Raw genomic sequence first — 26,896 nt, forward strand, 5'->3', positions numbered from 1 at the left:
GTAACATTTGCCAACCTAGCATTGCAAAGTCATTTAATCTGACTACATTCCAGTTTGTTCATATATGAATTGTAGCCTCTCTGCAGAGAATGCACTATCTAGAATCTTGCCTGTGAGTCTTTCCTTGGCCTCATGAAAGTTGTGGAAACTTGCACCTCCTGTACGACCTCTTGGGAGAAGCTGCAGTACAGCAGAAATCTAAACGGCATTTCACGATCACGAAATAAACCCACTGAAATCATTATTACTCCCTGAATACTGGAGTTATAAAGATTTATGACCAATGCCTACTCCAATAAATATTTCTTTAAAAATTATATGAGTTCTAACTTATGACTGTATCTCTGATAAGGAAGAAATAAAATGCAACAATATAAGCCACTAATTGTTAATAGTAAATGTGCAGATATGTGTAGTGCATTATTACTGCACTAATCATGAGTAATTATTAAATATACTGCATAAAATCTTAACATTAATCAAGCTGATAACTGCAACAAGCAAATCAATACCTTTCAAAGCCCAACTCCTTTTCACCAAATATGTTTGCGAATAGTGTGATTACTTTTTATTGCATATTTCTGAAAATTACTTTAGAGAGCAAAGCACACAAGCATTTGTTGACTTTTTATCATAAAAAAATAACCAACACACATTCATTACGATCCTAAGGATAATGACAGTCTTTCTAGAATGTGGCTAGTATCTAAAAAGTTCACTTTCTCTTTCTTCTGCTTCTATCAGCCAGTGAATTAATTCCTTTATAAATATGAACATCAATATTCTATTTTGAATAGAAAAAAGGCATCAGTTTTTTGACTACGTCCCATGAAAGCCTCTAGAACTGTGAAATGTACAAGGTGTCTTATTCACTCGGCAATAGCAAACTATGTGAAGAGATTATCTTTTATTCGTGCAAAAATCTAATTTAATTTACTTGGCTCAATTCATTATAAATTATGTGGGCTACTGAACTCCAATATTAAACATAGGCTATAAAGTTTATTTTGGAACCCCACAAGGCTAATGGCATGTAATGAAGTTTCACTTCTTTAGGACTGCACTACAAACCAGAACAGAATTTTATTACTTTCCTTCAAACAGTAAGCTCTAACTTATATTTCCAAGGCACAAGTACCGCAAGTTGCCTGCACACCAATGGCCCTGCAAAACCACCTGTTAAATGCACAATAACTCAACAGAACACAAGTGTGTGTCTTGCATGGGCAGCAATCTAGGGATAAAGACACATGCAAAAAACGGAAGATGTTTGACATTATGGCTCTGACAGCACATAACTTTCCAATCAGAAAGCAGTTAAAAAGGGGAGCACACGTTTGCTACCGTGCAACAAAACTTTAATTCAAACATCACCTTTTCCAAATCCACTGCAAAAAACCAAACACTTCTCTGGACTAAGCATGAAGATGGTTAGATGGCACGAGAAAGACATGTGACACAACCAAAAGGTAAGGTAGGCTGACTATGGATGTTTGATAGCCAGGAAGTCTAAGGGAATTACTCATCCAGTATTTTCCTCTGGCAGTACTGAATACAAGTCTCTTGTGAAACTAGACTTTGATGCAGAGCTCCCCTCAAGGAAGTCTGGTGTGGGTACATCCTGTGTCCTCCATTGTGGGTAAATCCCATGTCCAAAAATAACACTGTGCTATTTCCAGCCTTTGTGTGCAGTTGCAATACTTGGTATTTGGGGGCCAAAAAAAGGAATCAATAAGGAAATAAATTTTCCTTCTTTCCAGTATTCAGAGAATTTAGCACAGTAGCTAAGGCTTTATTTGCCTGCAGCTGTTTCATAGGAAAAAAAAGGGGGGACAAAAGGAAAAAACAAACAAACAAACACAGGAGTTTACACAATTTATGTCCTGAAGGATCATTTTAAAAGGGATGCAGAATGCAATTTTAATAGACCCTATGCAGTCTGCTTCATGAATGTTCACTTAGTACCAGACCACAACATTCTTAAAATTTCAAGCAGAGAAACCTGCTCTGGTTACCTTGGTGATAAACTGAAGACAAAATAGCACATAATTGTTGCTGATGTCACTGCTCCCAATTGTTTCCAAGGTTACAGAGTACCTCAAATAATTGTGATGTTTCATTTCTAGACTGTATTTGAAGCCCATTTTCTGTTCCCAGTAAATTGTTTAGTACTGCAGGTAATCTATCTAAACCTTATCTATTAAGCATCAGCAGCCTCTCAGCAACCTCTGGTAATGATGTAGGCTTATATGTTGAAAATATAGCTACCTAGTTGTTTACTGAGCAACTTGACTCCTAGACTATCTTAATTATTTTTATCCTAAGAATCTATCTCTATATTAATCAATCATAAAAACATACCTGAACATTAAATATCTCAGGGCAAAGCAGTATTATATGTGAGCTATTTACCTGAAAGGAAGCTATTTCCTGGGGTAAATGGTGGAAAATTGGTTGTAACTATTGTGAGATTTTCTCACAATCTTCAAACTCATTTTAAATGCAGAGCACAAGTACTTTGCTGCACTAGAAATAAAAAGCAACCATGCTACATCTTCTCCATTGCAATCTCCAGTTCACTGTGCACCATAGCATGAATCTCCTTAAAAATCAGTATGTACTCTGTGTAAGGATTATGCTGACAGTATTACTGCCAAAAGACAACTACAGACAATGCTGTTAACTACTATAATCCTGTCAAGAAACAGGAAGCAGTTTTGAAAGCACACTAAAACCAACATAATTTTAGTCTACAATAATAAAAGCAAGACTTGGTACGTCAGCTCTATCCCCTAAATCTAGCTGAAACATATTTCAAATCCTCACTTCTGAAAGAGACAACACTAGATGTCCATCTCCCACCTCTCCTCCTGCTGGATGTGCCTTTCATCACATGACTGCTCTCAGACTGCAAAGCTTGACCTTGTCAGCAAGAAATTTTCCACTAGAGCAAAACAAAATGGCATTCACAGTATCTTAGCAGTCTGTTATTACTTATGCAATAGATTTTGAAAAATAATAATTTATTTTAGAAACTGGATGACTAAAACAGTTTATGTGCATTTAATGCACAGAATTAACTGCATATGGAGTCAGTAAAAACATCTGTCAGGCATCTCAGCTTCTACCTAGGGCTCAGAGACAGTTGAGTGCAGCATGGAGAGTAACACAGAGCATCAGAAGTGATTCTTTTTTATTTGCTTAGAAAATGGTTGAGAGCTGAGCATGTTTATTTTCACGATTATTCGAGTTTCCTGATGAATTCATTTCAGCTGCATACATTTTAGCTCTTCTGTGTTCTAGCAACAACTATACTGGCAGGAAACGTTTGGTGAAACAGCCTGTTTTAAATAAGAACCAAAAATATACCTATAAAACAGTACTCTTCTATTCATGAGAAAGCCAGTTGGAGGAGAGACTCTCAATGAATCAAAAATCAGAAACATACTGTGCAGACGAAGTCCTCCTTAACAGCTAAAACACTAAATGCTTACAACAGACTATTCAACAGCAAGCCACAGAGCACAAATTACAATTACTTGCTGAAATTAGGCTATGAATACATATGAATAAAGAGTGCATTTGCAAAATCAAATTCTATCTGTAAATTGCTTACAAAAAGGAAGAGAAAGACAAAATCAATGAGAAACAGGCAGTTGTAGATAAGTTATGTGATAACTGAACAGTTGAAGGAAGGAAAGGAGGGAAATGGCACCAAGATGATTTAATTTTAGAGCTAATTCCCTACTGTCTTATGTAATATATAAAAATACTTAAAATATTCTACCACTTTCCCAAATATATTAAAATGTCATAAGGTAAATGGAAAACAGATCCCATTTTGCTATGATACAGCTGCTAACTGCATACACTTCAATTTCTAGATCTACTGCCAGACTTAAAAGCCCAGTTATAGATGCATACGTGGTACAGTCTTAGAAATAGCTCTCTGCTTTTTAAATAAAGATGATATAATGAAGGTAAAAGTACTACAAGGTACTCATTACTCTGTTAAACCCTGGCACAGATCTATTTGAATCTGATATTCAAACCCAAGGATGCATTTGATTTTTTATCAATTCATATACCTGTTAGGAATTAATTAGTAATGAATAAGACTGTACATCCTTTTAAGGGCTGAGCCCTTGCCCTGAAGTCTTTTGGCACTGCTGCATACTCTGAGACAGTGATTGTAACAATACTAAAATACCTTGTCCTCTTTGCACAAAACTGTTTCCCCATGGACTTAATGCATGTACTGCCAAATCACACAAACACCTACATGCACCACTAGAGGTGTACTGCAGGGGTAAAAATGGTCCAGTCCCACTCAACATCTTCAATAGTGATGAGGCAGAGTGCACCCTTAGCAAGTTTGCTCATGTTCCCACCTGTGAGGAATGGCTGTTACACCACAGGGTTGTGCTGCCATCCAAAGGGAAGGAACCTCAACAGGCTGGAGATAACAGCAAACAGGAGACTCAGAAGTTCAGCAAAAGCAGTGCAGGGCCCTGAACCAGGGTTTCTGGGGGCTGACCACCAGGAAAGCAGCCCTGCACCAGAGGAACTGGGGCTTCCAGTGGACACCAGGGTGAACATGAGCTGGCTCTGTGCCCTTGTGGTAACAAAGGCTGGTGGAACCCTGGGCTGCCTTAGGAGGGGTGTGGGCAGCGGGCTGAGACAGGTGACCCTTCCTTTCTACCAGCCCTGCTGAGGCCACGTGTAGAGCACTCTGTCCAGTTCTGGCCTCCCCAGTATCAGAGAGGCACAAAGCTACTGCAGACAGTCCAATAGCAAGTAGTCACTGAGACAGCAAGTAGTCATTGAGATTGATTTAGGGGACTGGAGCACCTCTCAAATGAGGAAAGGCTGGGACAGGCAGGATGGTTTAACACAGAAAAGAGAAAGCTCAAAATGGGTATTAGCAATGTGGAGGAAATACATGAAGAGAGGGCGTAAAGAAAACTGAGCCAGGCTCTTTCCAGTGGTGCCCAGTGACAGCACAAGAGTCGATACGAACACACTGAAACACTGAAGGTTTAACCTGAACATCAGGAAATATTTTTTCACTGTAAGGGTGACTGAGAACTGGCACAGGTTGCCCAGACAAGTTGCGGAGTCTCCATCCTTGCAGATACTCAAAGCTGTATGGACACTGTCCTGGGCAATCTGCTACAGATAACTCAGGCTGAGCAAGACAGTTGGACAAAATGACCTCCAGACATCTCTTCCAACCTCAACCATTCTGTGATTCTATGGAAGAAAATACAGCCAATCACACACAATTTCTGACATTTTCAAAAACATATCAATGCTTCACTTACTGTGAAACCAGTGATCCTGAGCTCTTTGGGAAAAAAAAAAACCCACAGAATGGAGATTTAAAGCATTGTAAAAGAAATAAAACACAAAGTGCTTCTTGGAAATTCCACTAGCTAGCCAACAACAGATTTGGGGACTTAAGTAATTTTGAAAATCTAGTCATATTTCACTGGTTCAAGATTGTATGACAAGTCTGTAACCTCCTGAAGAATTAGTAGTGGTCTTTCCACTGCCTAGTCACAGACCCATCTGTTTTCTCACCTAGAGGTAGACTATTCTTGAATTGCTTTGCTATTCATACACCAGCTAAGGAGAATCCCAAGGACATTTAGTTCTGCTCACTAAATATAACATGTCACCTTACATTTTTATTATTTGGAATTTTCTATAAAAATACAATCACAAAATAATGTGGATCCAATGTATTAGATAATAAAATATTGTTTAAAAGTCAGCTTATTCCTCAGACAATTAAACATAGCTTTTACAGACACCCTGATGCCCTGTCTATAACCATAGGCAGAATCTGGTCTTCTGAAGTAGTTTAGTCACACTGTTGTAACTAAACTTCACATTCCTATTCAGAAATAAACAACATTATGCTCTGAAACTTCTATTCCTGATGTCCAATTATTTACCATAAGACTATTTTCAGCACATTCCTTTAATTTTTTAAAACACTTCATATTAAGTCACTACAATTGTATTAATTCTTTTGGATTTTGTTTTAAAAAAGCAACGAACTCTCAGCTATTTTGTCCTACAACACATACTTGTGTTTCTTTACCATTCCAAGCAGCAGCAGTAAAAGTGTATGCTACATGATCTATCAAGATCATGTCAACACCAATGCAGATGGCAAAATTACAGAAAAGCTGGAATATGAGAGGTTGCAGTATGAAAGGTTGTGTTAGAAAACGTTAGTATTTAAAATGTCCCCACAATGGATCTTACCTGTTCAGGTGGATGAAACTACCTGCAGTACGCCAGATGCCTCACATGTATACAGCAAAGCAAGGTGAAGGTGCAACAGGCTGTCCCACAGTCACTCTGTGTACTGAAGTTATATTCTGTTGTCTTTTCTCTCTCTTGACATGATCATATGTTAAAAATGGCAGTAACTGAGTACTCTTGAAGAACTTCTTCAGAGTTTATTTACCAACATAAAAGGTGAGTGTATGGTGGCACAGAGAGAAAGATACTGCCTATGTACAAACTACCACGAAGCTGAAGTTGCAATTGGGCAGGAGGTGGTTTGATCCTGCTGGATGCAGGGTAGCTGCTGAAGCAGTCAAACATCAGTAAATTCAAACTAACAAGTATTCCTAAGAGCTGTAAGTCTCAACACAGTACAACACAGGTTAAGAACTGCACCAGTCAACGACTACTCACAAGCTCAACTCCATTCCACTCCTGGGTATTTAACATGAATTAATGAAGCATAATAATTTTAAATGAAATTTCACTTAATTCTCAGATTTTGTGAGTTAGAAAATCAAATAGCCATTTCTTATCACCAACCAATTTTAAAACAGGTGCCTTCCACTGCTCTCAGATGAACACATGAGTGATAGATGTAAGTGGAGAATTTGGTTTAATTCCTGTTAGTGTCAGCTGTCAGCGTAACCTAAAAAAAATTGCTCTTTACCATGTCCCTGTAAAAAAGACTTTTTTATATAAAGAGACAAATCCTGAAAAGCAGGATCTTTGCAACATGATCTGAAATCCTCAGTTTACAGTGGTACATACATCCCACCCACCCTTTCCAGACTACAATATACCATCTTTATCTCCTCTTTGCCACACTATTTTTTATAGTAGTTACTTTTCAAAATTTCAAATAATTGCCAGTGATTTGTCATGATACTCTAAGAGATAGTACTGAGATGATGTAACATTTCTCACAAGATAACACAGTTTGAAGAATTTATGGACCTATTTTACTTTAAAAAGCTTAGGTGTAATGATATTTGAGAATATTTCATTTTGCAATATTTTTGCCAAAACCGACACACCTAAGTAGTGACAGCAGATGGAAGAGGTTAAAAGTATCAACTCCCCTATTACCAACTTTGCTAGGCCGCCTTCCTTTCATAATTTAGACCCTTCTGCCGGAGATTTGAAAATATATTCTAGGCAGATGACATGTTAACAGAATAATTTCATGGTTCAGTGTCTTCGCAGTATGATTTATCTCTTATCTCTAGGCACTGGAGGTCCCTTTTCAGGAGATTTATTAGTTAGATCCAAGAATCCATTTTGATGAGAGAGAATATGTGCATTATTGCAAAACAGAACCTTAACATTTGCTCTAAGATGCCTCCTTCTCATTAGCAGTTTTAAGAAAAGTCCCATGCAAGTGCTATCACAACTGCTTCTAAGATACTGCACCTTCATACAACAAAATGTTCATGAATGAAAGAGGTTTTTTATATTTGCATTAGTCCAGGAACTTGTATCCCCTGCTCTTCTAAATCTACATAATACACATACAAATAAGGTCCAGAGTCTAATGAAACATCTGATGTAAAAATTAACTAGCATTTTCTTTTTCACTTCACTTTTGCTGTCAGATATTTGCTGCAGATAAATTTTGTAGGACAAGAAAAATTTAACCACAGGAAGTTGCTTAAACATCTGGCTCACAGCTCAGGCCATATTGTCAAAAGTATGAAGTTAATACTTAGACACCTTAAGAAAACACATTGTGTTTTCAAAAACACTTAGCATGCAGCATCTCCTGTTGTGAAACACTAGTCAGGCTTTGAGGGAAGTGCAGCACAGTGAGATCACCTTTTTTCTTATGCCCAAGTTGGAGCACTTGGTGATTTCTGAGGGTTCACTGTCCTCTAGAAATAAGACATTTTGTTGAGATAAATTCAGTCCCAAATCACGTTTTATGTTGCTTGACCCGTGATAGAAAATCTGAATTTGAATGGGCATAGGAGACCGCCTCTTCCCACAATGCCAGATAACACATCGTGGGACTCTATGGTGCATGCACAGATGTGCTCCTTTGCCAGCCTCTGAGCTATTCAATCTGAAGATTAGTCCATCCCTGGTCCAAGTTTCATAACACAGATGTGAATCTGGAGGCAGTTAAGTTTAACATTAGTCCTTGACTTGAGTTCTACACAAGATATTTCCAGAGATCTTGGGGGTATGCAAACTGCTCTGACTGCCAGTACAAAATTACTCATCCAATGGTTGATTCAAATCCTATAAAGTCAAAGTAAAGACTCATTGATTTAAATTATACTAATTTAAGACTAAGGTCTAGCTCTGCTGCTCACTAGGACGAAACCCAAAGCCAAGGCTAAAAGCACAATTGACTCTCACTAGAAAAAAAGCCAGTGACTAAACTGACAGAGAAACTTGACTATTTGAGAATGGAAGAAGTCTACAGAAATACACACAGACATTTCTTTACCTAGTTTTGGCAATTTTGCCAATACTAACATTTTAAAATATTCATGAGAATAGATTATCAAATAGTGTTTGATAACAAAACTTGAAAACCACTGCAAAGTTTTCTGCTAACGTAAAGAAACCAGCATCACAGACAACAGACCAGTCTAGTACACAGAAGGCAGTATAAATAGAAAGATACCGATCAACTGGAGTCAGCACATGGAGAAACAGGTAATCTGTAGACAGAAATCAAAGACTTTACATGCCCTATTTTTCTGTATCTTCCTATTGCTTGCTCTTACTTTTGGTATCACTTCTGTCCTCTTAAACTGTTTTGAGCACTGATAAAATTTTTAGATATTGTTTTAATAATCTGAAGCCTCCCTTGCCTTAACTGCTCAGATGCTCATAAAAAGGCACTAAGATCAACTGCTGCTTCAGTATGAATCATTTTGGAAAGAGTGGTGGTAGCTCATGTCTGAGCTGAGGAGAAGAAGATAACTGTATGAGCCAGAATCCAGCACAACTGCATCTGCATATAAATAGACTTAATCAGAAATGCAAATTGCAATCAGACTAAATTTTAAAGGCCTATGATAACTGTGTAGATAACAAAAGGTCAAATACTTGTAATGATGCGATTTTAAACTGTTAAGTCAGTGGTGATTCTTCATTAGCCAAAATGTGGAAAAGACTAGTACATACCAGCCTAATCAATGATGGACAATTTCTATATCTCTTCTATTATTACAGCTGGTCTGTTGCTAAACCCTATTTTACACTGACAATCTCAACTTATTCAGGAAGATTCAATGAAATGAAAACAAATGAAATCAAATATAGACAGTATGAAATAATACAGCTAATTTACATGACTATATATAAAAAGAAATGTATATCCCTTTTTCATATCTAATTCATATTGGATTGTCCACGGATGACAATCCAAATCTTCACATTTTAACATCCTCAGGTAAATGAAAAAATAAATTATGACTACAGTTTGCTGAAACTGCCATACTGCTTCATAGCACTGTCAAAACTGTGTTTTTCTTTTACAGTAAAACAAGCCTAAGACTCTAGGGGAATAATATTTGAAAACATTATTTAACAGTTATAAACGTTGGCTTCTCCATTTGAAATAAACGTTTTCATCTGTAGTAGGTAAGAAAAATTCTGTTGGAAGGAAGGTAACAGGATATTATATGATTTTACATTCTAAGGTAAGAATAAAATAAGTAATTTCAAGGAGTTCTAAATAAAAATTATTGTAGAAGACAGACTGAAAAAAAAATCTTTAACAGTACAGATTTTTATTGTTTTACTGTTGAAGAGATTCTTAGGATTTTAGGAACAAACATTTGCCAAATAGTTCTCCTTTGAGTAGACTGCCTTTGAACAAACTAGTGAGTGAAGAGAGCCATCTAGTGCCATACCTTGGAATTTTAAAAAGGGTTTTCACCGGATGCATGTCAAATAAAGGAGGGTCTCCATCCCCCAGTTCAATAGCTGTTATTCCCAAGGACCATACGTCACATCGAGCATCATATGAGTAGTCATACTGTTGTTCACAAGCAATGACCTATCAGAAGAGAAGCAGAGAAACCAACGCTTTTATCTAATTTACAACTCATGTCATCCAACAGAACATGAAAGTATTTTTTTGAGTCATGTCTAAAATGCTATGTAGCTATCAAATCCATATCATTTTTGCCTGTATATACGAGACAGAAGAAACACCACAAAAAGGTAACATCAAATTAGAACATCTCTTATGTTTGCTTTCTTTAAAAACAATATCTTTTTTTTAAAATACATTAAGCTCCATGGGATGCTTCAAATATCTATACAAAGAACCTCAATAATAAATTCTTTTTTTGAAAGAACGACTTACAAAGACCTATTATAATAACAGAGAACCCTACTGATGTTATTCTTGTTAACTTCTATGACTTATATTCTTATTAACTTCTATGAGGATAGACTGATTTGCACAGCTGGTTTTTAGACAAGGATATTCCATCAGTAATTTCTGCCCCTTTTTTTTGTTGTTTGTTTATTTTCTATTTTGTTTTGTATTTACTGCATTTGAGTAGTTTAAAAAAATCTCAGGTAACATACCATGTACCTTGTCTAAGAAAAATGGAAGCGAGTAGGAGTCTCTCCTTGGATATCAGAACTGTTTTACATCACAGACTTAATGCACACTTCCAGTCACCTCACTGATCACATTCTAATACATTAACTATTCATGTCAGCTGAATCTAAATGTGGGATTCAAACCAATGTTTAAATTTAGCCCTTATCTTTACAAAGGGATGAGACAAAAATTGCAGCTTGACTGCATTTTATTATGATTTGGAATTATGTCTCAATTTTGTCTTTCCAAATCTCATAAATTAAACAATTACTTTAAATTAATTTGTTGGATCCCTGCATATTGCTAGTATAAACTTCCACGGTTTTTCTCACAGTTTTAAAAGTATCTTTAATAATTTGTACTTAAGATAAAATAACATGTCTTAGGCTGGCTGTACCTATGTTCTAGAAGATATTTTCTATTTTTTAACTTCTATATTACTTCTCAATTCCTGTGTTAGGGCTTCAGTTTGGAACAACACTTTGCACAGTGCTTGTGTTATATGCACACTTGCATATGCTTGCAACATGCAAGTCAGCAACACAAGTAGCTGCTGGCAGAGAGTCACCTGTTATAAAAAAACATTTCCTGGAGAAGCTGCCAATTCCATCCTAACCTCTTAGTTACTTTCTCCATAAACTGCACCTAACCAAGGCGTTCCTGACTCTGGTAGTGATTCTAGCCAACATGCCCACAGAAATTGTCCATCTCTCATTTGGGACTCATGACCCCACTGTAGTGCACTCATCGTTTATTTTATCAGAAACTGGGGTGTTGAACACAGTTAAAATAATACTGAAATGTTTGGGGGTTGGGGAGGTTTGCATTAAAGTTGCACATCAGTTAATTCCTTTTCTTTTCCTAGAGCAAATCAGTCAAGAAAAATGAAGACGCTTCCAAATTTTTTATCAATGTTTTGACAAGTGTTGAGATCACTCCTTCTCCTCATTTTTTTCAGTTAGTATGCCAGAGAAAGGGGAAAAATGAAAGTAAGCACCACAAAAGAGGATTCTAAGATTTTTTTTCCTTCAACTTGAAGAGGCAGAGCTTTGTTAGTTAATCCAGTGTTTTTCAAAATTGTCACACAGAGATGTCTCCATCTCCCTTCTCTTCAACAGAATGTCTTAAATAAAAGCTCTGGAATAATTTTTAGTTCTTCAAAATGTTCACTATAGCCTTGATCTCATCATGGAGATCACGCTATCTCATGAAATATGGACAGTAGACAGATTCTACACAGTTCAAGCAAAGTGCTTCAAAACACACCCGTTTCAGAGGCCTTTATGAGAATTTCATTTTCTTATATCATTTATGAGAAAGTCAAATGCAAAAATTTGGAAAGTCAGTGTAGAGATCCATCGGAGATACTTAAATAATATATTCTGAAGAGGCTATCATTGAAATTTTGCTCAGAGATTGAAGAGGAAGCTTATATTTCTTGTTTATTTTGGGGTTTTCTATACACGTCCCCAAATCATCTGTATATTCAACGAGACTTCCTCAAAAAAAATCATCCAAGTTGACTTCTAAGGCCATGACTTGGAAATCTCTCCATATGTGGCTAACTTTATGCACTGTGCTCTCCTTCCTTTTTTAACATGTGAAAAATATTTATCTGCTTAGTATAAAATCTGTTAAAGCCCATTTCCTGGAGGTGAATACCTTGGAAGTTGCTTGGATTCTCATAAGTGTACTGAGTCCTTTGCAAACACTTGTCTATTTGTTCTCAAATTCTATAATGCAGAGGAACACATTTTTATTTTCAAAAGAAGGAAAAGAAGGATCTGCTCAAGGTCACACTGGACTTCATCAGCAATGCCACACTCATAGCTGGTGTTCCACATTCAAAGATATCATGATTTTCCCTACAAGCACATCACAATCGCTTCTAACTACAGGACAATGACAAACTTTGCTCTATAACTTGGTTTTATGTAGTTTAACAAACTACACTAGTAAGTCTTAGAGCTTTTTTCATCTTCAAAGTGTACTTCCCAGCAAAGAGAAAGGAATGAATAACACATCTTCTGCTCCACACCTAACTCCAGTACATGGCAGTATAATGACACTATGGCAAAATACTGCCATTATAACCAAGGGGAATTAGACACCATTAGATTCTCCACCATTCTATTATAGAGGCTATGGTGATTATTTTAGAAAAAATATTCCCCTTAATATATATTCTTTTTTTAAAAGACATTCAGACAGTGGACCACATGAACCACTATGTTTTAGACCATTAGCTTGACAATAGTGAGATTAGCCTCACAGAAAAGATACAAAATTAACTACTGTCTTCACCCAGTATGCAGAATGTACATGCATCACTTTGGTTTGAAATGAGTATTCAATTTCTGTGGAACTTATTATTAGAATCTCGCCAACTTATGTACCCCTTGGAAAAATGCAGATGTGACTAATTTCAATTTTTAAAACAAGAATCAAAATTTTCAGTTTTTTCCTTGATGAAAGGTGTGCATAAAGGAGTTTGCTTTATGTGTTGTCTAGCAAATAACACTCTCTTGCAATGTGAAGAAGAGACTGTTCTTTAAGTCACAAGTCAAGTCCATGGGAATGCCCCAGTCCTGTATTGCCTCAAAAACTATGCTACTTCCTGCAGAGCAAAAATCTCTAAAAGCCAAAAACAAAAGGGGCTATTGACTTACCCTCCTTTATATTCCTGTCTCTACCAGGAACTGAGAAACACTTTTTTTTTTTTTTTAAATATCTCTACTTTTCGTTGGCGTTCTGGAGCCTAGAGTACCACTCAGCACTGCTGAGGCCTGCTCTGCCCTGTGGGGTATGAAGGCAGAGAGCCCAGAAGACATGATCTGAAACTGAAGAACATGTCTCTTCCTTTCTCTTCCTTGTGCAAAGACAGCATATTGCACCAATTTTATATCCAGCAAAATCCTGCCCTGCTTGTAAAAGCAAAACAGAAGACATAGTTTGCTTTGTGCAAACATTATGTTCATGGCAAAGCCTCAGGGGGTGATGTAGCTAAGCTTGAGATTTGCTAGTAAACATCACAGGAATAAACACCAAGTCTTTCACTTTAGCAATTATTTAATGCTGGCTGCATGCACACAGTGGCCTGGGTTGCTAAGGAGACAGGCTGTCATCTTTTGTTTTAGTTGTAATTTCATCACAATTTCATGCCCAGTCATACTGCTGTAGGTTGAAAAGCATTCAAACACCAGACAGAGAAACAGAAAGTGTGATGGTAGTTGTCAACACTAATTGTGCTGACGGTCACACTGGTACAGAATCAGCGGATAGGGAATTCACAGGTCTGGAAAAATGGGACATAATTCAGTCACACTAAGTGGAAGGAATTTAGAGAAGTCAGTGCCTAGGCATTCTGTGTGATTTATAAGCTGTACAGAAACACAAAAATTCAGAAACATACAAGATGACATATCTTGACAAGAAAACTATACATTCAAGGATATAATTCTGCCTGTTCTGGAATCAATATAAATATTTCTCTGAACTTCAGCAAGTGCAGTAGCAGATCAAAGGTGGATTCAGAAGAAGGAAAACAGTTAATACAGAGAACTACCTATTATTTGGACAGTGGTCATACTGAGTCATGCAGAGAGAGGAAGCTATACACATGTTTAGGTGAAGCAAAATACATCAAACCCTTTTAAGTTGACCCAGAATTATTAGAAGTGAACTTACTTTCCCTGTGCCTCAGTAAATACAGTGTCTGTACAAAGCAGAGCTGCAAGCATAGGCTAATAACAGCAGTACAGATGTGCTACCTGGAGAGGACTGCTGCACAATCAGCGCTGCTGACCCACAGGAAGAGCAGGAAGGAGCCTGGAGTTAGCAAGGCTGCAGCTGCTGGGTGAGGCGGTGCTGGGCTCAGCTGACAGAGCCAACTAAGCAGCTTATGTGGTGTGTGAGCACTGCTGAGAAGCACTGTGCATGGAAAATGAATGTGGCACTAAGTTGTTACCCTTGCTGCAAGGAAAACAACATTGCCAGCTGTACCAGTCAAGTGAAATCAACCAGCTGAACTTCTGGGCTCCATCTGACACTACACAACCCAACTTCATTTGTTTACATTGGAAATATAACATTAAATATTCTTCTAATTCCTGTGTACCAAAACTAAAAAAAGGCTTTCATGATAGCACATAGCAGCACCGGGGATACTGAATTAGACAAACAAAAGTGATACTTTTCTATGTCTCCATTACTTCCTCTTTCCCTCTTTTCCTTCCACTCTTCAAGCACATTCATATAGTGAATAAAAAGCAATTTTGTGATTGAAAATGGTTCCATATTCCTGCATTTTCTTATTTGGATTTCAGTTCCTTATTTTGTACCATTATATAAATGTTTCCATAGTATATCTGAAAATATATCTAAAAACTCAATACTACACATAATAATACAATTGACACAATTGTAATACAATTTTTGCTTCTGATCCACAGATATACTCCTCACTAGTCAGTATATATACTACACACCTCATACAGACTTTCAAATGGTCTTTCACAAAGAAAGCAAAAACTAAGAGCTCCTCCTCCACCACACTCCTAACTAAACATATTTCATGTAGGCAACTCAGTGCAGACCCACGTGGTATTGAACTGATTTTCTCTGATGTTTTGGGCTTGTTGTTTTGATTTGTCTTTTAAATCTTTAAACACCCTACATGAAAGCTTTACAAGCCCTCCGTAGCTGTTGAAACAAAATAGAAGCAACTCCTCCACAGCCCTTCACAAGACTATGGCTATGTCATCAATGCTACTGGCAATGTTCCCTGAGGTTTCCTCCAGCTGCCATGGACTTTTCACTTGCCATACTAGCCCAGGTGGAGGTCAGCCCTCCTGGAGGCAGAGGAAGAGAGGATGCATTCTGCTAGACTCTGCATTTGAGGGAGAGCTTGCTGGTGCTGTCCTGCTGTGCTCTCTGCCTCTCTTGAATGTAATGTCCTTTAAAGTTTGAAACCTCTGTATTCCACTTCAGCCTTCTAAATCCACTGCTTTCATTATGGACTTTAAGCAACTTTAGTATAACTTCTTACTACAGCAGTTTGTTAAAGCTTCAGTTTGAGAGTCACAGAAAAAGAAGAAAGGAGGGGGAAAACCAAGACAGTAAAGGTAATTTCCTTGATTTCTTTAAAGAAATAAAAATCTGTATTCAGAAAATGAACTTTTTAAAATCATCTGTCAGCTCTCAGAAGGTGGCATCTCAGAGCCACAGGCATTTCAACCATGTGCACCCATTTAGAGACTTAATTCTATCCCACATTCTGTCACCAACCTGTTGTAAGTTCTTAAGCAAATCACTTAACTTCTATGTCCCTCAGTTCATCCATGCAGTCTTGCCCTATCTATTTAGAGTAACTGTTCCCACTCTTCCCTCCATGCCCTCCCACACTTACACTTCTGTAGTTCTTCTCTGGCATGCCTATACCTAATTCCACATGAAGCACAGTGCTGCACTCAAATGCAGTGCTGCATTTCAAGAGGACAACTAGTATTTTCTAAAAATAATTGCCAGTACACTACAGTGTCCCAGCACCTTAACCTCCTGAAAAACAGGATGTAATTTCATAATATATGTCAAGAGGGAAATTCCTTTTCACCCTAGGCTTAATACAGTATCACTTATGTGGCAAATTCTTCAATGTTACTTACCTTCAAATTTAACATTTATTTATTGCATTTATTATTTTTAGCCCTTAAATGTGTGGAATTTTCAAATATTTCACTGTTGATTAATTGTGATGCCAGATACACACAAGTTCTATAAAAGCAGCAGCAGATTTGTTTCTCTCAGTAAAGTTTTACTCTGAGGACAGTTGTTTGGGGATTTTTTTGTAAATTATGCTTTCAATCTTATCTCATGTACCGTAATTTACAAGGTGAAAAGACTATAAAATTGAAAAACTGTAATAAGAGCTAATTTAATAATCTATCTCTTATCATTAGCTATACAAGAGTTGTTATTATACTTTCATGGAAGATTACTTTAATATTTTCAAAACTTTCCTTATTAGAGAAGGTGTAATATTATCACAAAATAAGCATACTTTTCCACTGTACAACTATTTTCAAATGGCTTTCAGGCAGAAAAGTAAGTGTATATCCATGTATATCCATTCTTGAAATCTATATCCTATTTATACTAAGTGGCAGATTCCTACAGTTCATTATAAATCAGCATGTAGAAAATTCCTTGCTTAGGTGGCAATTAAAAGTATAGTGAAAATGTGCATATGCAAAAAGCTAATTTTAGCAAATTGACCTTGAATCTCTTGATGTAAGCAAAGGGCTGACAAACAGAATAGGCTGAAATATGACAAGATGAGACTACACTAGGCTGCTTCATGGGAATGTATCACTGTACCTGTTTAGAGTTAATTAAAAACATGAAAAGAAAGATGGAGAGGGACTTTTAACAAGAGAGTATAGTGACAGAATAAGAGGGAATGGATTCAAACTGAGAGAGAGTAGGTTTAGATTAGATATTAGGAAAAAAATTCTTTACTGTGAGGGTTGTGAGGCACTAGAACAGGTTGCCCACAGAAGCTGTGGATGCCATATCCCTGGAAGTGTCTATGGTCAGGTTGGACGGGGCTCTGAGCAACCTGGTAGAATGGAAGGTGTCCCATCCTAGGGCAGGGGACTTGGAAATAGATGATCTTTAAGGTCCCTTCCAACCAAACTTATGATTCTATGATTCAATAAGCCCAGGTTAGTGATGGGATTATCTTTTTTATGCTGTTTTCCCAATTCATTATTTAAACTACACATTAAATGTATTTACAATTAAAGGAATTTTCCCCAAATTCTAAGACCTGAATACAGCCCTTTTTGTAATAAATATTGGCTTCAGCAGAAAAGCTGATGTAAGGTTTTTGCAAAATTGTATTTTTCTGTTTGTATATTTTAAAACTACGCTAATGCAAGTTACTTGTTGGGGTGCTTTTTTACCAGCTAGTTTTGTTAATTTTTCATTAGATTATGCTGACACACAACTTTGTACTGAAACAATGCAAATATTATTCATTGTTTCAGGATTAGACTTACACACACATGATCAGATTTAAAGTTTAAAAAGAATACAAAGGAACATTGGGAAAAGAAAGACAATTTAAGCTATTCACCTACTGTTCTAACACTTTGGAAATTTATTCTGATCCTCAGATGTACTGAATTTTATCCCAGGAGAATGCCTTGATTCAGCAGGAGAAAGGGAAACTGTGTCTGGGGCAATCTTACTGATCATTACTTCCTTCTGCCAGCATGGTAACAAATATTCAAAACACAGAGTTGAAACATCTTTAAATAATACTGTGACATCTGAAATGTCTCTGAAAATAGGAAAGCAGACCCAAGATTTTACCTCTGGTTAACTCATTATTACAGAATTTGTATATTCTTACCACAATATCACAGCCTTTCCTACTCATGTGTCATGTGTCATATTTCAACACCTAATCCTTCAAAGGCTCAACTATGTTTTAATTATGTTCATTTTAAAATATAAATATACATATACCAGTGTCATTTTTAGCAGTTATCAGTAAAATATAACAACATATTCCCTGCAGTTTTAAATTATCTTCGGCATCTCTCCAGTTCTTTCTTTTTCTATTCCCATTCTTAAAACTACAATTGGTGAGAGTGGTGGTGAACGGTGCTGCATCCAGTGGGTGTCTGGTCACTAGTGGTGTCCCCCAGGGATCAACATTGGGCCTAGTCTTGTTTAATATCTTTACTGATGATCTGAATAAGGGGATTGAGCATGCAGCTTTACAGGATGGGGGCAGAGTGACTGGAAAGTGGCCCAGTGGGAAAAGACGTGGGAGTGCTGGTAGACAGCAGCTGAACATGAGCCAGTGTGTGCCCACATGGCCAAGAAAGCCAATGGTATACTGGACTGTATCAGGAATAGTGTGGCCAACAGGGCCAGGACAATGGCTGTCCCCCTGTACTCGGCACTGGTGAGGCCACACCTCGAATGCTGTGTCCAGTTCTGGGCACCTCAGTTCAGAAAGGACATTGAGGTGCTGGAGCAGGTCCAGAGAAGGGCAGTGAAGCTGGTGAAGGGTGTGGAGAGTGAGTCCTGTGAGGAGCAGCTGAGGGAGCTGGGGGTGTTTAGCCTGGAGGAGGCTCATCGCTCTCTACAACTTGGTGTAGCCAGGTGGGGGTCAGCCTCTTTTTCAAGGCAGTCTGAACCAGGACAAGAGATCATAGTCTTAAGCTGTGTCTGGGATGGTTTAGGTTGGACATTAAGAAGAATTTCTTCACAGCAAGGGTGATTAAACATAAACATTAAACATGGAACTGCCCGGGGAGGTGGTGGGGGCACAATCCCCAGAAGTGCTTAAGGAAAGACTGGATGTGGCACTCAGCACCCTGGTCTAGTTGACGTAACAGTTGGTCATAGGCTGGACTCAGTGATCCCAGAGGTCTTTTCCACCTACTTGACTCTGTAACCCTGTTATTCTGTGATATTCTGAGTTTGTTTCAAGAGTCAAGTTTTCAGCTAGATTGTGATAATCTAATCATATGTCTGGAAAAAGAAATCTCCAATTCTATTTGAACTAGGTTTTGTTCAGTTGTGCACTGGAAGTTGAAAATAATACATGTTAATGCTTAGAATCACAAATGTAAAGACAGTTCAGTACAAAAGCTTCAAATCTGATTCATCCTGCTAGCACATAACACAATTTATTTCAGCACAATAGAAGCAGAGTTTAGGTAACTTAAGTGTTTGATAACAGGCAGCTTTAAACACACTAACACTATCCTGCCTTATTTATCTTTTATTGGTATGCTTGTATTCAGTGTTTCAGTTTCTGAGAGTCTACAGTTGTAATTATGAAAAAATATTAATTAGGTTAAACAACAATTATACATTTTCAGTGAGTCTACTTTAAAGCTGCTCTCAAACTGACTAATCCTTGTCACGTTCTCTGTTACTTCCTCACAGCCTAATTTTTACCTGTATTTTCATTTTTCAGCAAAATTTTTGTGAATCACGAGCTTTGCTCAAAACAAATGCACAAGGACAGATCTTTTTTGTCTTGATACTGCTAAGCAAGCCTCAGAGTCATCAGAAAAAAAAGGAGCCAAGATGCTTGAGTCACTCAAATATTAAGCAGTTAAGCTGCTACTTTGAATGCTGCCAGAACACTGAGTTGAACACCTTCCTTACACCACCCTCAGACACTGCTTTTTCCTATGAGCTTCTGCTATTTCAAGTACCATGCTATATAATACCTTTGAAATCTTTTGCAAACTTAATCTTAAAATGTGGTTTTCTTCATTTTATAGTCATGACCCAGGCTGATCTAGTGATTCCAGTTTCCAGTGTATTTGTCTCCTGCTTATATCCAGTTATTCCCATCTGTCAGCTTGAAACATCCTGCATCATTCTTCTCCAGATTTTATTTTCCTGGGGTTTACACTGGAAAATATTTCCTGTCAGCTTTATTCTACTTTGAAACACTACTGTAGTCTCTTCCGCCAAGGCAAGCTTCTTCATCTCCCCTCTTCACTCCCCTTTCAGATGAAATCCATCCTTCTCACTGCCAAATGAGATCCCATGATTACCTTATGCATTGACCAAGGTACCTATGTGTCACATGTAGATAAAGTCCAGTTGAAAAAAATAAAGCCTTCATGCTTTTTATTTCTCTGTTTAGTAACATTTCATTCCTGTTCAGTTATTTTATGATATTTTGGGGCTTGAAATAAATTCTATCCTATGTCAAAAACCTTTAGGTGGGAAGATTTTTTGTAAATGAGTGCAAAAACTTGAGTTAAGTGCCTTTCTAGTGTTTAGTGATCTCACCACAATCTCATCTAGAAAACACTCTTCCTAATGAACTGTTACCCAAGCACACCTTCTCATCTTATTGCAGTCCTAATCTTCCATCTTTCTCATAAAAATCTGGGTGCATATTTTAAAAATACCAGAAAGATCTCCCCAATAATAAAGTAAATTGCATCCTGCACGTCACTCGAAACCTGTCATTTCTATGAGCAACTGCAGTGACTTGAGCAAGCATGTTATGCAACCTGTCATTTAAAAGCCATTTCAACAACAAAATAATGGATATCTAAGCACCTTACAGCTGTTTTGCAGATTGGCACAGCTATGAAGCCTGGCATGCCTCACATAGGCATGCAAATGTAATATGGGTTACCATGGTTATGGTACTGGGTTGGTTCTTTCAACAGATCTTTTCAAATCAGGAAGAATTCAAAGCTACACCTGATCCTGTTTGATATGCCATGTACATAACATACCTTGATTACATGTGTGCTCTACTTTCAGGTCAAAATTTTTCAGATCTAAATATCTGCTTATCTCTTTGGCTTTCTGCCATGAGAATAAATACCTTCAACATGGCAAGGAAAATAAATTTGGTGTAATTACTGCCCTTGATGGCAATTATTCAAGCAAAACAGTACCATAAAAATAACCTTTTATAATCCATGCTCAATAGAATATTTCATAACATGTCCGTTATTATCTAGAGAAGTATTTTATAGAGGTCTCATTTTAGAAATGCGTCCAACCAAGCTGATTCCATAAATAATGCTTTCACAGTGGTTTCTAAGGTATCTTGTGTCTCCTTAAACTGGTTGTTATGGAGATGGTGAAATATCAACCATTCTTTCTGAGACTGAGAAAGATCAATTTTAGACCCCTTACAGCAGCATATTTTCTCTGCTCAGCTATAATCAGCCTTCCTTAGCAACAAAAATAGATGCATAAACATTATTAAATGTTTTACAACAAACGTTTGCACAACACTTTTAACTCTTCAACCTACAGAAATAGACCTGTGTGCATTTGTAATAGATAAATTCCATCCCTAATTCCCCAAAACTCATATGGCCTTTAACAGAAAAGAGACTTGTACTGTTACAAAGGCTGAACAACTTACAAACAAACAGACAACTCCTGTTTCAATCCTTGCTTTTAAATGTCATAATCCATATTTTTCAGAAGTATTTTGTACTCCTTAAAGCAGGGAAGCACAAAGATTGATATATTTCACTCCAAAGTCTGGTAAAGCACAAACTTTTGTTCAACAGTGTGTTAAAACTTTTTAGAGCTTCATAAAATAGAAGGCAAAGGGTTATGTCTGGATAACAGTATGTAAAATTATGTAAGTAAGATACTTACTTGAGAATGGGCCAAGCTACCTGTATATTATTTTTATCAATTTTTTAATCTATGCTAGCCCATGTGTCTAAGTTTAAAGGTCCCCAGTTAATGATTAAGGTTAAAGAACACATAGGTCAGTCAGGGTTTTGCAGTGTGCAAGACTATAGCAAGACTGGAAAGAAGGAATTCCTCCTTCTCCCACTAGTCCGTATTTACATCACGGACAAGCAGCCCAAAACATACAATATTTGAATGGAAAACCATAACATTCTTAGGACCCTCAGTTATTTGTACATATGCTGTAATTTTATGGAAACACTACAAAGAAAATTATGATTATTAGAAATCCATTTTGTATACTCTAATAGTATACTCTATTATATATACTCTAATACTCTAATTTTGTATACTCTAATAGTATATTACTTTTACTGAACAGAGGACAAGCTGTAAAGCAGAAACACAGCCATAAGGGAGGGAAGAAAAGATCCCCTTCTACTATGGGGAAGTGGCAACAAAGTGTGTATTGCCATGAATGGAGACAAGCCAGACAGGCACATTTACATACCTCAGGTGCCATCCAAAAGGGTGTTCCCACTGAGGTGTTTCTACGCAGCCGTGTGCTGGTGAGCTGGGCTGAAACACCTGCAACAAAACAGATCAAAGAAACTTGGCTTCAAATTCATTGTCATTTTGGTAAGTTTATTTCAAGTATCTGGAAAACAAACCCCAAACCTGTGAGCACAGCTGCAGAGTGCCTGGCCAAAGTAGGAGCAAATTATTTGTTTGATTGATTTCAGCTTGCTGTTTTCTTCAGAGTTTCTCTGAGATTTTTTTTTTGTGAATGACTCTCATTTTGAAGCACTTTTATTCAAACTCAAGAATTCCATTGTCACATAAATATCCCGGATTTCTTTCTGCTGTTTTTGTAAGTATAAATAGGAATTATTAAAATTACAAATTGACTTTAAATTTCTGTTTCAGAAATGTACTGCCTGAACATCACAGGCCAGGAATTTGTTCACTAGCATACTTGCAGATGCTCTTGTTCAACAAAACACTTATACACCTGCTTAAATCTTTCCCTGAGGAGAAAAGCTCAAAAGCTCAAGCTCACACTGCAGCTTGTACTTAGGGAATAAAACACATACTTAAAACAAAACATTCGTTTCAGAGCTTTGCTGACTGGGGCTGGACTCCTGAAGCACAACTGAAAAAAACCAAAAGAATGAACTAGAGTGCAATCAAACAATGTTATCAAATCACAATGAACATTGACAGCAAATCATTTGTGCTCTGGTCAACATATAATAGAATGAGTTCAGTTCAGTAGTCTTCCAATGAGGTGATACAAAGTCAATATTGACTTAGAAATATATTTTGCTTTAATATTTTTTAAAAACAAAAGCCACAGTGGTTTGCTCTTTTGGCATTACCCAGAGACAAAAATGAGCAGAAACACATATAATACACATTTACTGCTGCCAATAAATAAAAAGTGAGATTCATAAGTTAAATTGTTTGACTTCTGATTCCAACATTCAATTTTATATTTATTTTAAATTTTTCAGTGTAATTGCAAATCTTCAGTGATTTTGCAAGTCCTGCTGGGAAACAGTTAATGGCTAGGACATACAACAAGCCTCTGTTCATTTCACTGTGATCTCTCTATAGCCACCTTAATTCACAGCTGCTATCTAGGGATATTCCAAAACAGTGCAGAATACCAAAGAGCTGAGAGAGGGTGAGCGTGAGCATAAATGAATAAGTTGCAGACATTTTAGGTCAATTTACTGTGACCATCATTTATTCAAATATATTATGCTGTCAACAGCAGTTGAGGGAAGAAATGTGTGTTACGATGAAAAAACAAGCTGTAAAGTCATCCAGTAAAGAAAAGCCTCAATTAAAGATATCTGTGTAACCCTCTCTGTGACCTAATATCCATATGTACAGCCTTGAATAAGAAGCAGCTTTTTTAAAATCAAGATTCTGCCTCATTCTCTCAACTGAATGGATAACATTCACTGAATAGGTCATAATTTAATTTTTTTAACCCCATTGATTTGAATTCTCATTTCTTATTTAATATATCCAATCCTATATTAAATTTTAAATTATTATTTTCTTTTTCTTTTGACATATTTCTTTCCCCACACACCAAGCAACAAATCTACTTAACATTCCCACAAAATGGCAGAGGATTATTAGTTCCAGGGATTAACCTAAAAATATCTAAAGCATCCAGTGTGTTTGGGTACTTAATCTGAGATCTTTCAGTTGTCAGGCACTCCACAAGCCTCAGGTACAGCTATAATGGATCTCAGCTGCTGTTCAAGAACACAGAGTTCTTCTGCAAAGCAAGACAAGATGTTTCAGACTGACTATAGGGAAAATGAGGAACTGAGTTTGATGTAAGTGACCCTCCAGCATCACAGAGAAACACAAGCAGAAGCAAGAATAATCTCCAATTTTATGTCATTCAACTCTCTCAACTAGAGTCCCTTCTCTTCCCGAGTTCCTTGCAATTTCACTATTTATCTTCTACTTTCTGCAAAAAAAGAGACAAAACAGTTTTACAAACAATATCACCTGTGATTCAGTCCTAAATCATTCTCAGAGACCATTCTGTGGCTATAGTAGTGGACTAAGACAGGAAAAATAGCAACTTAATAAAAGCTTGGTGCCTGATACTTCTTTAGTCAGAAAGCCCATAGATATATTGTCATTTCTTGGCATTTCCTGACTGTTAAGCAGAAGGGAACACTCGAGATTTAAGTCTCTTTTTTTTCTGAGCCTGTCATATTTGCTGTGATTTTCTAGTGCTACTGTCCTAACTTACAAAGTAAGAGAAAACCCCTGAAACCTAAATGTGGAATCAGAGAGACCCATGGGACACCAGAAAGATTGGGAGTCTCAGTTTCCTTGAATGTGCCACTTGGGGTTGGAGCACACTGGTCTGTCTTTAATACATCTGATAAAAACATTTTGCTCTGGGGAGAAAAGCCAAATTTCCCCCTAATAGAGTAGAAACAAAGATCAGACTGCCAAAATTCTGCCAAATGAGAAGGGATCTTCCTCTCTTCTATTAGGTCAGGGACTCACTCCAAGTTTTGCTTCAGGTCATACATTTCTCCTAGCACTATTTTAATTGCTGCCTTTACAATTCAAAATAATGAAATTTTGTCCCTAGAAGATACTAAGGAACCTCTTATGCAACAACTTACTTTAGCATCTTCAATACGTATGTGTGTTAAATTTATAATACCATAATATCACCAGTATAAAATATTCTTTCCACTGCATAAATTTAATATTTTTGGATTTTTAAAAAATATTATTTGCAGATTTTTTTGACATATTCTACCCTACTCTCATTTTGTGAACGTTTTTATTTACCTTCATGCACTGCTAAACAAACATATCATTCATACACTATTTTCAGTGGTGATTACTTTATGCATTATATGGTTTCATTAATAAATCATATTACTAATGATCTGCTTCTGTTACTTTTAATAAAATTGTCCACTCCCTTGCATACATATCTGAGGGACAAAAGCTTTTTTTTTTCTTTCTAAGTGCATGTTCAAAACAATAAAATTTGAACTGACTTTAAACCTATTGCCAAGTGCCTTTCTACCATCCTCCCTGCCTTTCTCCCTCGTTTCTTATGACATATCCACACTGGCAATGTTCAAATCTAAGAGCAATAATCACAAATTAAATGGATGTTTGGTTTTGGACCCAAGGGACTATTTTACCTGCTGCTCAGAGGAGAAAAAATATGCTTAAGGCTATCAAAAGCCATTTCAGAAAGAATGTTTCCTTTTCATATGCAAAAGACAGAATATCTAAATTTAAATTAGGAGGACAACTGCCCTGAAACTGACATTTCTTCTGAAATGCAAAAGAGCTTTGTAAATAAAATGCTAGCTTCAGAATTTTAGTAATTATTAAATATGTTTAAGCTTTTAAAAATTAAAACTCTATTACTGGTTTTTAGTTAAAATTTTAGTTCTTGCTGTAATCAGATTCCTTTTGCATTTTTCCTTCTTAAAATAATTCTGAGTATGCTTCTGAAAAAGTCTCGCTGAGATATTCTGCCTTCCCAGGGGAAAGTAAACAGAGCCTTTGGCTAAACTGCATGTATCAAGAAAACAAAGGGCAAGTGGTCATTACCAAAGTCAACGAGCTTGACTCCACCTTCTGTTGTCAGGAGAATGTTGTTCCCTTTCACATCACGATGAATGATCCGGTTATTGTGTAAATGCTGAAGGCCCTATACACCAGCAGTAACAAAAATAAGTTTATTCCCTTATTTAAAAACAATTACCCTGCTATTAGGGAATGTAATGAAGAAAATCTGCAAACGCCCTACAGAAACAGCTGTCCACCAGATCACATGCCTTTATACAACCCCTGCTGTTCTAACAGCCCATGTAATATTGTTCACATTACCACACTCTATAAATGGAAAATGAATGTATGCAATAAGTGAATTGCACCCTCTGCTGTCATTACAAGCCCAGTGAACATCCTTACCAAGAGAGCACCATACAAGATGTAGGAGATGATCGCTTCATCCAATCTTCGGCCACACTTCAGCAGGCCTTTGACAAGCTCTGTGACAGAACCTCCATTGCACAGCTGGAAAGGGGGAGTTGTGAGGAGGGAAAAAAAGCAAGACAAGTCCTCAGTTACTCAACATACTTGTTTAGGCTATAAACACCTACCATGCAAAACTGTGCTACAACACAAGTCTGGGACAACAGAACTCATTTTACTGGTGATGTTAATATAAATCACTGCAGCCTGAGTAAGGGGAGGGAAGAGAAAACTGAAAATTATAAAACGTAACAAAAA

At 37.0% G+C, this 26,896-nt stretch overlaps 1 protein-coding gene across 14 annotated transcripts in view; it reads right to left on the minus strand.

Moving 5' to 3' along the window:
* MYO3B (myosin IIIB) overlaps positions 1-26,896 on the minus strand; it is a 230,947-nt gene that overhangs the window by 176,046 nt on the left and 28,005 nt on the right. For 12 of the 14 annotated variants that reach the window (XR_008431755.1, XM_053947139.1, XM_053947140.1 and 9 more), the window contains 4 exons: positions 26,576-26,680; positions 26,213-26,312; positions 22,599-22,675; positions 10,170-10,315 (listed from right to left, as the gene is read on the minus strand). Coding sequence is in view for 13 of the 14 variants with exons in the window: in XM_053947139.1 (XP_053803114.1) it covers positions 10,170-10,315; positions 22,599-22,675; positions 26,213-26,312; positions 26,576-26,680 (428 nt within the window). In the remaining variant the exon portion in view is untranslated. Of the gene's footprint in view, positions 1-10,169; positions 10,316-20,130; positions 20,433-22,598; positions 22,676-24,255; positions 24,573-26,212; positions 26,313-26,575; positions 26,681-26,896 lie in introns of those variants that run through there. The other 2 variants (XM_053947145.1, XM_053947146.1) reach the window with 2 other exon arrangements.

This window comes from Vidua chalybeata, chromosome 7, assembly GCF_026979565.1.
Source record: "Vidua chalybeata isolate OUT-0048 chromosome 7, bVidCha1 merged haplotype, whole genome shotgun sequence".
NCBI lineage: Eukaryota > Metazoa > Chordata > Aves > Passeriformes > Viduidae > Vidua > Vidua chalybeata.